This window comes from Pollachius pollachius, assembly GCF_949987615.1.
Source record: "Pollachius pollachius genome assembly, chromosome: 2".
NCBI classification, from domain to species: Eukaryota; Metazoa; Chordata; class Actinopteri; order Gadiformes; family Gadidae; genus Pollachius; species Pollachius pollachius.
In genome coordinates, this window is record NC_136935.1 from 33,930,669 (window position 1) to 33,949,605 (window position 18,937).

At 43.2% G+C, this 18,937-nt stretch overlaps 1 protein-coding gene across 1 annotated transcript; it reads left to right on the plus strand.

Moving 5' to 3' along the window:
* Positions 1 to 2,748: 2,748 nt before the first annotated feature.
* On the plus strand, positions 2,749 to 16,405 carry adra1d (adrenoceptor alpha 1D; the record flags this gene model as incomplete). The annotated part of the gene is made up of 2 exons (XM_079731041.1): positions 2,749 to 4,129; positions 15,801 to 16,405. The coding sequence occupies exons 1-2, from the start codon at positions 3,169 to 3,171 to the stop codon at positions 16,403 to 16,405; spliced, it is 1,566 nt and encodes a 521-aa protein (XP_079587167.1). The 5' UTR covers positions 2,749 to 3,168.
* Between the last annotated feature and the right edge of the window lie 2,532 nt (positions 16,406 to 18,937).

An 18,937-nucleotide genomic window follows, 5' to 3' on the forward strand; every position in this document is an offset into this window, starting at 1 on the left:
AGCTTCTCTCATCATAGTGCAGTCTACTCTAAGCTTCTCTCAATCATTGTAGAGACTACCATCAGTTTCTCTCCATAATATTTCAGTCTATCATTAGCTAATCCTTAAACACTGTTACTCTTTTGGTTTTCCTCTGATTAACATCCGATCTACAAAATAAATAACAGATTAACCAATATACAGTGAATGTGCATGTGTGTGTGTGTGAGTGCGTGCGTGTGTGCGTGCCTGCCTGCCTGCCTGTGTGCGCGCACGCGTGTGTGTGTGTGTGTGTCTGTGTGACCTTCTTCCAGTGTTTTGATCCTCCATCTTGTGGTTCTGTCTTTAATCTCTACGCCTTCTTTCATTTCTTGTTTTTCTCACTCTTGCACTTTCACAATCTTTAATCTTCTTCTGATCGATTTGTTTTCCATCCTGTTGGGCTTCTTCCTATAACTTATTGTGAAGCGCTGGTAGTGTATAGTACATTTAATACATATTATTTCATAATATTATTGTGACTAATGTTATTAGTAGTAGCAGTAGTATTAGTAGAAGTATTTACCTGACATAAAAGTGATTTTGTACATCAGCACATGCATTACTGCCTTGTTCCTGATTACTTCTAGTGCAGCGACTACATAAAATACCTCATAGTTCATTGTATTATACGCAGAATATAGAATGTTGCTTCTTCACCTGTTTCTCACACACACGCACACACGCACGCACGCACGCACGCACGCACGCACGCACGCACGCACGCACGCACGCACGCACGCACGCACGCACACACACAACCTTCATTGTCTCCACAAAAAATCCATCAGCTTTCCAACACCACATCATGTAATAATATTCTAAAAGACAGTGGGCAGGTCAAGCAAGCCTTCTGAGTTCGCCACAACAGGAATTTAACCGGGTCCTCTCTCCTCCCACCAGCGCCCACTGGCATCCAACACAGAAACGTGATCCTTCTACCACTAGGAAAAAGACAGACTCAAATACCTCCATCGGTAGGATAACTACACTATAAAGTACCTCTTCCACTTGGAAAACCACACAATAAATGACCTCTACCACTAGAGTAACTACACTATAAAGTACCTCTACCACTAAGCCAACTACACTATGAAGTAACTCAACCATTTGGAAAGCTAAAAAAAAATACCTTGACAACTAGGAAAATAAAGAACTTTATCTATTGTGTCTTGGCTTAAAAAAAACAAGGAAAAAATAGGAAGAGAAATATTTATAATGTCTGTATTTAACAATATATAAAAGCTTCAAATGTGTTGTTAAGTAACATGTTCATTTAATACGTTACGTTTATACATTTGGATGTGATGTTACACATTGACAATCATTATAAACAAATCAAATTGGATGAAAATACAGATTTTTCTCCCCTCCTGCAATCATAGCAGTCATTTCAGAATATAACAGGTTGAACCTGTAATATTTGGTCCACTGAAAACAAATGAGTTCTCATTTCCTTTGTGTGTTTATGTGTTTTTGCAATTTGCATACAAAAATAAATCAAAATAAGAAAGAAAAGGCCCAGAACAAAATTTACCAAAAAATGCCTTAATAGGACAGTGTTGGTTTAATCAGATCGCCCAGGTAATCAGAGAGGTGGCAGATCACCGTCCTCCTATGATTACAGAGCAGGTTTTCATGATCAAGGAAGAAAATATTTTCTTATAGTATAATAGTTTTCTTCACAATTTCTCTTTTTTTAAACGTAGTTCAATTTATTTTTTTTACAGTGATTTAATCAAGATTCAAACTTGCCGCTACCGATTGAAAATCCGTTCTCAAGGTTCTTGCTCATCTTTCTGTGACCGTTTCCTCACAACTGGAATCCGGCAAACAGAAACACGTTGGTCCGTTGGGTTTCGACAGACCCCTGACCTTTGCCCTCTACGACCCTGCCCCTCGACCTCTGGCCCCAGGGGCCCCCAGGACACATGTCACCAAGGCCCATCCCTACCTGGGGCCCGCTATGTACATCGAGCCCGCCCGGGGACTGCAGCTGCACAGCGTAACTGGACAATGTTCACAGCTGCCCCCCCCCCCCCCCCTCCTGGCACATCAACAGCCAGGAGCCAGCAGAGACCACAGCCATCCATTGGCGTTGGTGCTGCTGTTGGCTCTGAGCTGCACTTCCGAGTCCCATCTGTTTACTGGACTGGTTTGCGTGTCAGCTACCACTTTGAAGGAGCTAGGCACCCTAGGCTGTCGAGTATTTTGTATTATACGGCATTAAAGATGACATTTTCTTATTCAAATTCGTTTTAAGATTATGATGTAGGAATTTGAAGCTCTAGATTCTGGTCTCACTAACTTTCACTATAGGTTAGATAAGATCTAGGACTACTTTCTAGATGCTATAATGGTAGCCACAGCAGCAAGCACAGGACAATGTTATACAAGAAAGGAAGAATAAAATACAATAATATAAATTGGGACCGAATTTTTTTGGAGAAAATATTTCTAAATACAATATGAGTATATTGGGTTGTATGCCAACAGTAGGCCTATACAAACTATTAACGTCGTGACGAGCCCCATACATGTCCTGCGTCCTACTACAACGAGCTTTTGAATCGTCCTGATGTTGAATCTGAGTAGATCTCCGTGCCGCGCGTCACCACCGCTCCTTTATGACTCTGCAGGCTGCGTGACGCGCCAGTGGATCCACTTGGCGGGGAGGAGCGGACTTCAGGCACACTGTGCAGGCGGTGGTTGTGTGGGGAGATGCGGGGAGAGTTGCACAGGGTGTTCAGGACGCCACCAGCGGTGCGTCTGTGTGAGAACTTCACCATGGCATTTTCCTGACCATCACAATTATTTTTCCCTTTTTTTACCCAAAAATGTCTTATTTATTTTTTTACTACTTCAATACGTATTGACCTATTTTTGGACCTTACAGTTAAAAAAAAAAAAGGGGGAAAACTTTTTATCATTCGAAACGCATGCGACGGTTTGCCTGGTGCCGTTCTTTGTTGGAGCCAATCTGAAGGAAAAACAATTACATTCTCGTCGCAAGAAGGCCTGCACGAGTGCGTCAGTGTGACTGCAAGCTATATTTCTGGAGTAAACACTCAGGACTCGTACTATGATGTCAAGTACCGCACTGTTTTCAACGGGAAACAAACTTTGACCACCTCTTCATGGAGTTTCAAAATGACCCATTCTAACTTCACGGAAGACGGAAGCGACGATGGGATCTACTCGGGCGAGGCGCTCAACGCCTCCCTGGACAACCAGACGCATGCGGGCGGCAATCGCACGACCTGCATACCCTCGGAGGTGGACTCCCAGGTCATCGTTGTCGGCGTGTTCCTCGCACTGTTCATTCTGGTGGCCATCGTGGGCAACATCTTGGTCATCCTCTCTGTGCTGTGCAACAGGCACCTGCAAACGGTCACCAACTTCTTCATCGTTAACCTGGCCGTTGCCGACTTGCTGCTCAGCATCATCGTGCTGCCCTTCTCCGCGTCCCTGGAGGTGCTGGGCTGCTGGCTGTTCGGCCGGGTGTTCTGCAACATCTGGGCCGCGGTGGACGTGCTGTGCTGCACCGCGTCCATCCTCAGCCTGTGCGTGATCTCCATCGACCGTTACATTGGCGTGAAGCACTGCCTCAAGTACCCCGCGATCGTGACGGAGCGGCGGGCGGCCGTGATCCTGGTGGTGGTGTGGCTCTCCTCCATGGTCATCTCCATAGGACCGCTGCTCGGCTGGAAGGAGCCGCCGCCGGAGGACGAGCGCATCTGCAGGATCACGGAGGAGCCTTTCTACGCGATATTCTCCTCGCTCTTCTCCTTCTACCTGCCGCTCATGGTCATCCTGGTCATGTACTTTCGGGTTTACGTGGTGGCGCGCCGGACCACCAAGAGTTTGGAAGCGGGCGTGAAGCGGGAGAGGAACAAGTCGATGGAGGTCGTGCTGCGGATCCACTGTCGCAGCGTGCTGGGCGACGTGCGTCCGGACAGCTCCAAGAGCAGCAAGCAGCACCCGTTCAGGAGCTCGCTGTCGGTGCGCCTCATGAAGTTCTCGCGGGAGAAGAAAGCGGCGAAAACCCTGGCGATTGTGGTCGGCATGTTCATCCTGTGCTGGCTACCCTTTTTTTTCCTTCTGCCACTAGGTAACGATCCTTTTCATTCTCTTTTATACAAAGGCTGTACTGACAATACTATAGGCTATTGGTATATGTAATATTGATGTGTGCGATGGTAATGGAATTATTTAAGTTATCTCCGACCGGCAACGTAATGACACAAATTACATCCAATGAATCTATATGTATATTATATATTTAAATGATAGGCTTACATCAAAACACATCAACACACACACGCACACACACACTCACACACACACACGCACACGCACGCGCGCACGCACACACACACACACACACACACACAGATCTTCATCATAGATTAAAATGTGAACATCACTCAGGGTCAGTGATTGAGCTTTCAATACAGATCAGATTCACAGGGCTGAGCATTTTTATTTTTCCACTGATTCAAATCTAATGCCCTAAGCAATCAATAAGCAATTTTACGCTTGCTTATGTATTTGGCCCAGATGCGTTTCACCATCGGTCAGATGTGATCTTGCTGACATGGAGGTCTTCCTCAACCTTGAAGATCCAACAGTAGGCGTAGCATATTTAGCTTCTTAATCCCCCCCCCCCCCCCCCCCCATCTCCTCATAGTCTTCCAGACGTGCACACGTATACACAGCAGCAACAAATACAACGTGATGTCCCAACCCCAGAGTTTGACCTCTGACCTCCACACTCCCACCACCTCTCTGTTTTCACTTATTATGGTGGGAGGGGCCTCCTCCTGGGTCATGTCCCCCCCCCTGGTGTTTTATAAACTGGTGATTTATAAACTGGCTTAATGACAAGAGTAATTGACCCAAATGAACCAGCCACTTTCCTGGTATTCTTCTCAGTGAGAGGCTGAAAGAAAAAAAACAGAGATGAGGAGCAGAGAGGAAGGAAAGGGAGGATGTAGCTCCGCTGCACGCTTCATAGATAACAACACAATTAGTGAATCAAACTCTGAGGTTCAAAAAGACTTAATACCCTTTCGAGACTTAATACCCAATTACATGATTGTTATTCCTCATAGACGACAATTCTCTGTTTGATATTCTCTATGTGTGCGTGTGTGTGTATGTCTGTGTGTGTCTGCGTGTGTGTATGTGCATGATTCTGAGTGTTGGTTTAAAGTGCATTGGAGGACGTAATCTTAACAAAGGCGCATGCGGCAGGTCACATCATTTTCTCTAACTATTCCCTGTCCTCGTGAGTTTTCCGTGCTACCCTGTCTTGGCATCGCTACAGAATCACTGCCCAATATCTAGCATTCTCTATGGAGAAATTAAAAAGGAGGGAGAAAAAGGTTTGTTACTTTGGTCCACCGTTATTCCCATTTCCTTTTAGATTGTGTTGGGCAGGAACAGAGGAGAAAGGGCTTGGTCAAAAGGAAATGCTTATCTGAAGAAAATGGCACTTAATCTACAATATATTATTTTTTTCGGGGTTTAAAGTTACAGACGAAGATCTGCTTGCACATTTAAAAAAAAAGATTCTTCAAATCCTAAATGAATCTCTTATAAAGTCAGTCAGCACTGCAGGATTCGGACTTAGAGGGTTGTTTGAAACTACAAATATCCATAGTGAGAATCGTGAAATGATAGTGAAATAATAGTGAAATGAGAATCCAAATAATGTATTTTCAACATGAGAAAATACATATTGTATGTAGCTCTGTGGCTGACTATTTAGCCTAAAAGGTAAAGGTTTATTATTTACAATATATTTCTATGTATAGATAAGCGACCCTAATGGAGGCACACAATGCTCCTCGCTCAATCTCACCATGCCAAATGATTACAATGTTTTTTTCGTTTTTTTTGTGTATTTAATTTTTGTTTTTGTAATTTGTTAATTTGTCTGATTCCAATGTGATGTAATTTGTGAAGTCCCAATATATTGACATTGAGGTCTAAAATCCAGCTGCATGTCAAGGCCAAAAGACAAAGTTTTGCGTGTGTACACAACAACATGCAGCCCTCCCAGAGCCTAGCAACATGTCGGCCTTCTCTGCTGAGGCTCACATCGTCACTCAAATACAAAACCCCTTGTCGGACTCAACAGCCTCAACTCAGACTAAGGAGTCAGGAAACATTCCTACCACCGCGTTCTTGTGCAAGCACTACATAGTGCCATGGCCAGATCTAAAGGCTGGGAAGGCCCCAGTATGCTTAACATTAAATATAAATCAGCATGCATTGGCTGTTGAGCGTGTCCATTTTGACAGGGTACTATGTAGTCGTGACAAATAATGCAATTTGCTTGATTATTGAAATGATTCGCCGTGGGAGACGACGTGGCCCAGGTGACTACAGACACAACTACAGGCAGCGGCGTATAGGGAGGGGACATGTGGGAAAAAAGTTAGATGAGTTCAGTACCCTCGCTCACACTGAATTGATCGAAGTCCAATGTGCTGCTTTGATTTGGTGCCAACCCTGCCATTTCTGTCGATGCAAAAATGGCTTCTTTAATATCCTATAGAGTAGACAATGACATTAATAGTGGACTATTGTGCAGTTGATTAGCTGTGATCCTGCTCAGTGCAGGGGGTCGTCTTCCATCCCACCACATCGCCACAGCAGAGAAAGAATAGGCCGTAAACCAGGGTGATGGAAATAACTTTACAATGGCCTGATTGGCTTCTTTGTTTTCTTCCCCTTCGATTCGTAAGCAATCATATTAAATATGCAGTCATTATTGTTCAAGGTCCTCCATTGCCAGCCCTTTCAACAATTGGCCTTTCTTGGTTTGAGCCTGACAGCCATTTAGAGATACGGTGGTCCATTCGGGATCGGGATCCTGTACTGACTATTTGTCGTGTGACTCAAAGATGAAAAGCACTGGGTGAGATCCCCAGTGTGAGCAGCTTATCTGTATCTCTACTTTAAATCACCGTCCTTTTGGATAAAATAACAACATAACTCAATAGGAAATTCAGGGAAATATTACAGGACAAGGAGCATAGCAAGATCTGCTAAATGACTAAATATGAATTAAATTATATTTTGTATTGCCACCAACAGATACTGTTTGCTGTTTGATTTGAGTGCCATGGAGTTTCAGTTGTTGTCCCACATTACATTACAACTGGTGACAAAGGCACATCCTGTTCCTTTGATCCACAGAATTCATCATATTTGTCCAACATCCATTCAATTTGTGCATTTTTGCCCAACATCCATCATGCTTGTACTTGTTTCCTGTCTTTTGGATAACAATGGAAGTTATGGCGTTTTGCCAATTTAACGTGTGTTGGACGGACATCATTTTAGATCCAAACACAGAAATCTGGATGGTTTCGGCCATAAGAAAGCAAAAGAAGATGAGACATGCTGGCCTTGTTATTGAAGGCAAGCAATGCAGGAGAAATCATTTGAACTAGACGTGACACGATACGTTTTTTTAAATAAGTGTTCAGTCTGCGTCAGTCTTCTAATGCTTTGATCCCTCACTATATGCAACATTTTAAAGCAAAAATGTGTCTGCAGAAAACGGGCAAAACCCATGCACATTTCCAACCCATAGAAGATGTGTCTGGATGGGTGCATGCTGTGCGTAGGCTGTGAGGAAGGGATTTTTGGTTTGCACCAGCTTGAGTAGTTCACTCACTACAACTTTAAAGGAGGTTTGAGTCCCATGAAAGCATTTGGCTAGCAGTGCTTTACATTTAGCTGCTCTCTGCTGCACCGATAGCATGAATTACCCTTGCGTCCCCGAACGGGGGGCGTGCATAGGGACGACGTCGGAACGTCAGTTCAGTCGAGGAGGTTTCTCCCCCACCAACACAACACTTACTTTAGGCCCTCTGTTCTCCCAGGCCACGTCCTGGCTACAACAAAGAAGATAAACCCATATACAGTGGGGCAAAAAAGTATTTAGTCAGCCACCAATTGTGGAAGTTCTCCCACTTAAAAAGATGAGAGAGGCCTGTAATTTTCATCATAGGTATACCTCAGCTATGAGAGACAAAATGAAAAAAAAAAATCTAGAAAATCACATTGTCTGATTTTTAAAGAATTTATTTGCAAATTATGGTGGAGAATAAGTATTTGGTCAATAACAAAAGGTCATCTCAATACTTTGTTACATGCCCTTTGTTGGCAATGACAGAGGTCAAACGTTTTCTGTAAGTCTTTACAAGGTTTTCACACACTGCTGCTGGTATTTTGGCCCATTCCTCCATGCAGATCTCCTCTAGAGCAGTGATGTTTTTGGGCCACACAGACTTTCAACTCCCTCCAAAGATTTTCTATGGGGTTGAGATCTGGAGACTGGCTAGGCCACTCCAGGACCTTGAAATGCTTCTTACGAAGCCACTCCTTCGTTGTCCGGGCGGTGTGTTTGGGGTCATTGTCATGCTGAAAGACCCAGCCACGTTTCATCTTCAGTGCCCTTGCTGATGGAAGGAGGTTTTCACTCAAAATCTCACGATACATGGCCCCATTCATTCTTTCCGTGATACGGATCAGACGTCCTGGTCCCTTGGCAGAAAAACAGCCCCAAAGCATGATGTTTCCACCCCCATGCTTCACTGTAGGTATGGTGTTCTTTGGATGCAACTCAGCATTCTTTCTCCTCCAAACACGACGAGTTGAGTTTTTACCAAAAAGTTCTATTTTGGTTTCATCTGACCATATGACATTCTCCCAATCCTGTTCTGGATCATCCAAATGCTCTCTAGCAAACTTCAAACGGGCCCGGACATGCACTGGCTTTAGCAGGGGGACACGTCTGGCACTGCAGGATTTCAGTCCCTGGCGGCGTAGTGTGTTAGTGATGGTAACCTTTGTTACTTTGGTCCCAGCTCTCTGGAGGTCATTCACTAGGTCCCCCCGTGTGGTTCTGGGATTTTTGTTGACCGTTCTTGTGATCATTTTGACCCCACAGGGTGAGATCTTGCGTGGAGCCCCAGATCGAGGGAGATTATCAGTGGTCTTGTATGTATTCCATTTCCTCATAATTGCTCCCACAGTTTATTTCTTCACACCAAGCTGCTTACCTATTGCAGATTCAGACTTCCCAGCCTGGTGCAGGTCTACATTTGTGTTTCTGGTGTCCTTTGACAGCTCTTTGGTCTTGGTCATAGTGGAGTTTGGAGTGTGACTGTTTGAGGTTGTGGACAGGTGTCTTTTATACTGATAAGGAGTTCAAACAGGTGCCATTAATACAGGTAACAAGTGGAGGACAGAGGAGCCTCTTAAAGAAGAAGTTACAGGTCTGTGACAGCCAGAATTCTTGCTGGTTTGTAGGTGACCAAATAATTATTTTCCACCATAATTTGCAAATGAATTCTTAAAAAATCAGACAATGTGATTTTCTGGATTCTTTTTTTCATTTTGTCTCTCATAGCTGAGGTTTACCTATGATGAAAATTACAGGCCTCTCTCGTCTTTTTAAGTGGGAGAACTTGCACAATTGGTGGCTGACTAAATACTTTTTTGCCCCACTGTATATTGCATTTGAAAAAGTGTGTGAACCGGCCAACTCATCGGAGCCCAATCTATGTCAAGAGAAAATAGCCTTCTCCAAAAGGCTGGATCTTGAAAACACACGCACGCACGCACGCACGCACACATGCACGCACGCACGCGCGCACACACACACACACACACACACACACACACACACACATATTATCTCCTCAAGTACCACTCTCAAAGCAATCAGCTTTCCAACAACACTGGATAAAAGTGTAATAATATTCTAACAGACAGTGGGCAGGTCAAGCAACTACTTACAGCCTAAGTTCTCCACAACGGGAATTGAACCGGGTCCTCTGTCCTCCTACCAGCGCCCACTGGCATTCAACACAGAAACGTGTTCCTTCTACAACTAGGAAAACTACACAATATAGTACCTCTTCCATGAGGAAAACGACACAATAAAGTACCTCTCCCATGAGGGAAACTACACAATAAAGTACCTCTTCAACTATGAAAACGACACAATAAAGTACCTCTTCCATTAGATAAACTACACAATAAAGTACCTCTCCCATGAGGGAAACTACACAATAAAGTACCTCTCCCATGAGGGAAACTACACAATAAAGTACCTCTTCAACTATGAAAACGACACAATAAAGTACCTCTTCCATTAGGAAAACTACACAATGATAACTAGATAGTAAACAACGAACATATTGAAATGCTAAATAGATTTTTTTTGTGAACTTTCAAGGTTAATTATGATGATGTATGTTACAAATATTAGTAGGAATTTGTATTATTTTGGAGAAGTATTCAGTAGAAGCAGAATACCTTATGTCTATCATTAAATATGTATTAACATGCTGTGTTATCAGACAGTTGAATGTATTTGTTACAGTTTGATTATTGAGCTATCAATGTTATATATTAAATATAAAATGTTCTTTCACAGTCCCAATTTTCATAGAGTTCATGCACATGAGTTCTCTCTCTCTCTCTTTCTCTCTCTCTCTCTCTCTTTCTCTCTATATCTATCTATCTATCTATATATATGCACACACACCATTTCATTTTCCTTTTGTTTGATTTTAATTGTCCTGAATTTCTTATCATCTCACCTCATCTCATCTTAGCCTGTGGACATGTATGGATCTAACCAAGAATCTAAGTGCTGGGAATAGAGCAGACTAAGCACTACACTATCCCACACCCATTTGACATCTCAGATGAAGATGGTAGGTGTGGTGATGCAGAAAAATGAGCATGGGCCACAGAGGCATGGGCCACTGGTCCCCAAAATGGCCAGGCTCCATAGCTCCAAACCTCAAGGTAACAGCTTGGGAAAGGTAGCTTCTCTTCCGTGTGTAAGTGTGGCCATAAAGGTAACCATTCTCTGGAGGACAACATTGTGAGAAGTGAATCCCTGTGATTCTGTTGGGCAGGGTAGTGTTTTAGTGGTGGATAGGGCTCTCCCCTCCCCTGTGGGGAATGGGGAATGGGTTTGATCGCCGATGTGAACAGCCTTAGCATTCTTTAGCGAGTTAGCAACAAGTACATAAATATGGCCTGCAGAACAGGGATTCCACCAAACAACAATATATTTGAATTTCTCCATAGGCAGTTTGCAGACGATGCGTGCATTAGTTCAACTCCTGGCAGAAGTACAAACACAGGGAACAACACGGATAGAACCGTGAAAAGACATGAGAGATGCCTACTCAATGCGAGAAAACATCAGTGCCTCAGGTGACCTGGAACTGCAGGGTATTTAAGGGAGTGTAAAGGGATTAATGAGCCAGCGAGACACAGATGCCAGTGATCAGTAGGCTGATGAAGTGGAGCTCTGACTATTCGTGACATTCATGTAACACATATAGAATCATTTTTGATTTCTGATTGCAGACGCGCTCATATCTGGGTGAGTCACTTTTCTTTTGCTTCGTATTTGTTTGGACTAATCATGTTGTTTGAAGCGGGGATCTGTTAGCAGGTAATTGGCAAACACAAACTCAGCCAGTACTTGTATACTGTAACAAAGTGTCTGTAAACGTTTCACAATCAACACCGTGTTGACTGCAGAAATACACTCACCAAATCCTCTTCTGAAAGCTTCATCCACTAATCACATGCATATTTTTGCATGTAAACAAGCGTAACGCCGAAGTTGGTTTCTTGGCTCAGACTCTATGACATCTGTCCCTAGTTCTGCTATAACATAGTAGGACTGCTGGATCCAAGATTATATATATTAATACTTGACCACAAATGAGCCACCAATGTCTGTTTGCCTTGTTTGACACAAACATGTAGGATATTCATTAAAGAACACTTTGTATAAATGAAGCAGGATCTTTATTAGAGAGCTAAAGGCCTTCCCCACACGGGTGTAATAGTAGAGGAGAACACAGGTGTATTTCATGACCTTACTTAAGGCCACTGGCATGCCTAGCCTATAATGAACTAAATGAGCTACACCTGTTTTTGCCCCCAATATTACACCTCTGTGATAAAGGCCTCTGGACATTGTTAAATAGCCTACAACCTAAGATACGTCTTTCCAGCACAAAAAGTGTGTGTGTGTGTGTGCATATGTGTGTATGTGCGTACGTGTGTGTGTGTTTGTTCTGGGTCAGCTGGACGGCACACATAATCATGAGGCTATTTCAGATCTGCAGAATCTTGCTTTCATCTGGGAGACGCAATTATGAGCAATTACCTCCCACTGACGTTCGCCAGGAAACAGTAGTGCTACTAGGCTCTGGGTGAACCCAGCATGCTAGCACGACGGCTAACATAACAATGCTGTGTGGCAGCCTTTCCCAAACCCTCAGCCTCTGGGGCCCACTTAGACCAACATAAACAAACTTGAATAGATATACAAAACTAGAATGACCAAATGAACACAAATCTCTTAGTCAAGTTGATTTTAAGCTTTCAATCTGCAGATGAAGTGCATGTTAAAACAATATAACAGTTTTGGAGTGTGGCTCAGGAGCCCTGATCCACGGCTTGAGAAGCACCACAGTGTAGGAGAAGAAGCTCTGCACTATCACATCATGGGCCACATTAATATTGAGAGAAATGGCTCTCCATAAACGGCAATTCGTTTTTTACTGTTCAGCCCAATCCCAAAAAACCTTCCAAACCTTGTTTGTTTATTTGGAAATCAACAGCTGATACTGAATTAGATTAAGCCTTCAGAGAATAACGATATAAAACTGAAATCCTCCGGACTGGATTCTTAGTTGACAAACTGTGTGGTAAACATCCTCCTTGACCTTGTACCCACTAAACATTGGACGTTGGATAGATGTGCAAATCATGTCTATATCTGGTCCGTCGGTCCATGTCCAATTCTGGACATCTATTTGACAGCCAAACTAGGTTCACTCATAGACGGATTATGAGATATCAAGCCCCTGGGCACGAGGACTCCCCCCCCCTCCCCTTCCAACACAAACACACGCACCCAGATACACACACTTATTGCAGATAATAAAAGCTTTACTAAGTCATTGGCCTATAGCCTACATTCAACTGCAACTCAGCAGGATTTGTAGCACATAAGGCAACATCATAATAATTATTACAAATAAAGGCATCTTTATTTATACAAAACAGGATTTACAAGGGTTGCCATTTTTGGCAATTTGAACGAATTTCGTTAGTTTTTAATATTTAAAATAGTCAAATATAATTTTCTTGAGGCTGTTCAATAAGAAAGTGACGGATCAGCTAAGAAGTGAACTGCGCAGGCACGGCGGCCTCAATAAAGGTCAACAGCAAATACATTTTCTCTTGTTTCTTTTTTTTTTTTTAATTTTCGCTTAGCTGTTTCACTCATGGACCTATTAAGGTTCCACTTAGAGTTTACCGTTGCAACCGTTTACCGTTGCTCCATGTTTAAATCAGTGCCTTGTTCGTGACTTGTGAGTGACCGGTCTCAAATTCACAAACTGAAATATTGCCCCCTAGTGATCTTTTCTTTTACTCAGTAGTAATACGCCTACTAATGTTTTCGCTTGAATTTTTGTATTTCTCTACTGATTGCTTGGGCCCCTGGGCATGTGCCCGGTGTGCCCGTGCGGTAATCCACCCTTGGGTCCACTATTTGGATGTCAAACCATGTACCAACTTGGACGACATATTGACGTTCACCATTTCACCTTTGAACTGGGAACATTTTCGGTCCACTGAAGGGGTTGTTTTGTAACGCCGGGCGACGTCTTTCATTTGGCGTGTGCCGAACGTCTAATGTTGACGTCCACGGGATCTCCTTGTAAGGGGTATTTTTAGTCCAAATGTGACGTCGGAGTGACGTCTTTCGGTGTCAAATTTGGGTCCACTGAAGGGGTTGTTTGGTTACACCAGGAAACGTCTTTTTTTTTTTTACGTCTACCGAACGTCTAATGTTGATGTCCGTTGGACCTCCGTCCCACTGCGCAATGTGACGTCGGATTGGCGTCTTTTCTGTATCATTATTTGACGTCAAATTTCGGTCCACTGATGTTACGGCCACATTGGCCTTTCAGTATCATTGCGTGTGTACTACTTGTTTTGTCTGCCCGTGCTCTCATAGGCCTGGTCCCGCATGTTCCAGGATGGGGGTGTGCCCGCATACGGGGCGTGTCCCCCAAACCGGATAAAAGTGGGCCTGGCCTCCGAGAGACGGCGGCGGGATATTTTGATTTGTGTTTTGCGCTGATTGTCAAGACCAGTTTTGATTAATGCTTTTCACGCAATTAAAACCAAAAACGTGGATTGTCACGCGGTCTCCTGCCCCGTTTCTTTGTTACGTCTAAGCCGCGTAACACTGAAGGGGGTTGTTTTGTAACGCCAGGCGACGTCTTTTTTTCGACTTCTACCGAATGTCTAATGTTGACGTCCGTGGGACCTCCGTGTAAGTGCTATTTATAGTCCAGATGTGACGTCAAATTTAGACTAATTTTAGACGACTTTTTTATACTACTTAATGTTTCGAGGTGTTTTCTCTACCATTGATTTTCCTGTAGCTGTAGCATTTCACCTTTGACCTGTTTTGGACGCCTATGACAGATGCAGGAAATACATGATGATATATTTGTATATTATGTTTTTTTGTTGTTATTTTAGATTTCCTGGTTTATTTAGTTTAAGTAATACAGTTATTTTTTATGCATATATATTTTTTTGTTTATTTATTTGGAAATGCTGTTTATAATTGGCCTAGGCATGTCTTGTGTGTGTGTGTGTGTGTGTGTGTGTGTGTGTGTGTGTGTGTGTGTGTGTGTGTGTGTGTGTGTGTGAAAAGACGTCACTCCGACGGCACATTGCGCAGTGGGTATATAATATACCAATGCTATGAAGGTCAGTGGATGTTACCGTTAGCCGAACCCACTGCAGGGACACAAGGTGTGATAAGTGGGACACATTCTGGGAGCAACTAGTTTTCAAAAATTCAATTGATATATTCATGCCTAATGTAATAACATGTATAATACAAATGTGCTATCAATATACATATCTTGCATTTATACTAAGATGAGATGAATCCCCCGCATATCAGTCAAGAAGAAGCATAGAGGTACCATGGATACAGTAAAACGTTTGATAATGAAAAAAATCCAATCCAAGTTCATTCCCCCAGGCAATATTATTCCTCTGTTTGACAAACCATGCCAAACCTATTTTTGCTTCACATTAAAATTGAATCATCTCATTTTCCAGCGTTTTTCTGACTGTGATTTGCTTTTGGATGATGAATGTCCCTTTTGCAAATAACATTATTCCCCACATAAATTACAGGCTGCAAAGTTTCAAAGAGGACTTTTGCAGTTTGTTGTTTGATCAAATCAAAGCATATATTGTGATAAATAGGGTGCTTTTTAAACGTATCTCTTTCTTTATACATGCATTTCATTATAAACATTAACAGAAAGTGGTTTAAAAACGAAGGGACGTTGTTGCAAAAATCCATCCTGAACAAGCTTGACATGTATACATATATTTGTGTGTGTTTGAATTGATAAATAACCTTTAATAGCTAAATGTCAACGTATATATTTGTTGATATATAGTTCTTATCTCAGCCGCTGTATATATTTATATTTATATCTTATAAATATATATTTTAGTTCATGCAGGTCTTTGTTATGTTAGGCCTTTATATATAAAAAATCATGACATGTATGTGTTCGTATATGCCATGCTTATATTAGCTTATTTGTGTTCCCATAAATCCTGGATCAGTGTGCTGACGTGTTCTCATCCTACCCCCCCTGCCCCCCCAGGCTCCCTGTTCCCGGCGCTGAAGCCTTCCGACACGCTGTTCAAGGTGGTGTTCTGGCTGGGCTACTTCAACAGCTGCATCAACCCCATGATCTACCCCTGCTCCAGCCAGGAGTTCCAGCGCGCCTTCACCCGGCTGCTGCGCTGCCGCTGCCATCGCCGCCGCCGCAGGCTTCGCCGCTTCTACGACCAGCGGTGGCGGACCGCCGTGAAGGGGATCCAGAGGGAGCGCTTGGGGAGGGGGGGGTACGGGCCGGCCTCCGCCCTACACGGCTCCACCGACGGCGGCATCGGCGGCGTTGGCGGGTCGCTGGTGTACCCGACCTCGCCGTCGACCGGGAGCTCTCTGCGCTTCAAGGGCTGGCGTCTGTTCCCGCCCCTGCGGACCTCGTCCTTCCAGCTCAGGGAGAAGATGAACAGCCTGTCGAGGAAGATCACCACAAGGGGGGGAGGCTCCGCCGGTGGGGCGGGGGGCAGCGCCGGCTCCTCGCTGAACAGGAACGACGTCGATACGGTGTCCATGGGGATGTACGGCGAGTGCGAACCGGGCAGCTATCAGGTCTATGACTTCCCAGACTGCTACGACCTTAAGGAGACTGACATTTAAAGACTCGGGTGGAGGAGGAGGTGGGTGGTGCTGATGGTCCTGAGATGGGGCGCAGGGGGGAGGGTGGGGTATGGTGGGAAACCTGCAGAAAAACCCATGGGGATGTAGCTCCTTGATGGTAGAAAGTGATTTACACTGTGACTTTGACTTGGGGTTTGGGGATGAGCTAATTTGAGCTGCAACAAATGCTTATGTTATTTATTACGGGGGAGAGGAACGTTTAACTGCTGAGACAACCGCTGTTGGACGACGGTTAGCAGTTAGCTCAATTTGACTTGTCATTGTTATGTTAAAGTATTTTGTTATTTCTTACTAAGCATTTGTCAATCCTGCTCTGTTGAATAAACAACAGAACGACCATGTTATATATCTATAAAAGGTGTGTCAGCTTTGAATAGCAGTGGAAGGATTTTATCGAGTGTGAGGCTTGTTTTCCACGTAAAGGTCTGTCCTGGGATGAATATGCTGCCACATCATAATGGATTGAATGGGGTTTTTGCGTGTGTCGGGTCGAAATACCAGAGGGTAAATGGAATTCCTGCTACTGTCCGTTTTATGGGACAACAAGCTGCATTCACCTATGATAGGAGAGCTCCAATAACCCTGTAAAATAAACCATCCCGAAAAAAGAAAAGAAACGTTCTTAGTTTTCTGCTTTTTTCATCTGCTCATGGGCTATGGGTTTTGTAAATATGAGGTGTGAAGAAAATAGAAAATTTAAATGATAAACAGTTCGTTCTTTTCTTGGATTTCATCGTCAACTGTTGCATCTATCTATCACATTTAAACGGCGGTGCCAGTCTGGTTGATCAATGCATCTTAACCGACTATGCTAACTTCAGTAAAGGACCCGTTACCAATATAATTAGTCAAAATCACTCCTTGTGCCGATTCTTACTTAGATCATTTTGTATTGATGCACCTGCCACAAAGGTTATCATTGCAATGTAGCACGTTGGTCTTTGTGATACATCATTTTGTAAAGTAATTGTATGGTGATTCACTGTTATTTTGTCCACAAACTCCGTACTGACCTAAACACATTGATTCTAGTAGAGGAAAGTGCTATGTAAAGTAGTTTTGACGATTTATATTGGTTACAGATGCTTTAGTGAATTAGTGTTGGGGATATCACTCATCCACTATTCAGTATAGGATCATACAGTCTTATTCAACATGAATATTAAATATATTATCTATCACAATGAAAGGCTATGTCATTCAGAGCAGAGCTTGGTCAACACTGAGGTCAAATCCCTGAAGTGTCTTGTCTAGCGAAGTTATGATTAATGAAAAAGTCTTTGAATGATTGTACTAAAGAAATCAAGCAGGTTGACATGAATTGAAACTCAGAAATACTATAGAGTAGTTCTGGGTCTGGAGTCTTACTGAACTTCCCTCAGTGTGTCTGTGTGTGTGTGGGGGGGGGGTTGTGCGTGAGTGTGTGCCTGCATGTGCTGTGAGTTTGCTGTAGACAGGTGTTATGGAAACCATACCAGTAGACCAGCAAGCGATTTGCCGTCACCACAGATTAAAAATGCAAAATATAACTTATATACTCTTAGGTTCTTACAGTTGAACTGACTTGGCACAATACCCACTAAACCACTTTGCCCTGCCTTCTTATCTGAAGGGTTCAGCATTCTTCAAACACGATATGTAACATTGACACCAACCGTTTCAAATGGGTAATGCAGTTCAAATTCCTCCTATTGGGGAGAGGTGTCTCCGTCCACACCCTCCTCCCCAGACTTGAGGCCCAACCCAAATGATGAGCTCATGTTGCATTTGCCTTGAATTGCACAATTGAACAATTGCATCTTTAAGATTAACCTGTGTTTTAGAACGGCTCTGGTCATGGTGCTGCAGCAGACTGTGTTTCTGTGCCAATTGGTTTAATATCTGGGAACCCGGAGGACTCAGGGAATGGTGAAACATAACACAAGGCCGAATCAAAAACAAACCTTCAAACATGGAACAGAAATTTCAAAGGAGAAGTTTGTTCCTTACTTTCTGATGACATATCATGGCCATTTTAGGATTTAGTAAAGCTTATTTATTACATTTAGCACCTTTAAATAAACGATGACAGATGGGAATAACGATGCTGACTATGTGGATATTTCTATGACATTTTGTGTATTACGTCTGAGTCAGAGTCGGGCCGTCTAAATAAAGTGGCTCCAGCCCCCGGTGCCACGGCTGATCCCGGCAGTTGGGTCAGAGCCACTACCTCATTGAACATCTCTTTCAAACACATTGGCATCCTGCCCCCTTATGTAGATCATCATAAAATGGGAATCATTTAAACTTGAGAAATACTAATAAAGATAATTACATTTAAGCTCTTATTCTTTAAGTTACGTCAGCCTATTGTTTCCAAAGTAAGTTGACACATTGCAGCTTTGAAAATACTGGAGACGCTGTACAAATATACAATCACATAATACATTTTGTTCAATCACTTTGAGTGGGCTATTTCTGGCATCGCAAATGTGTTCTTTAATGAATTCCTTCATTTTCTACTTGTGT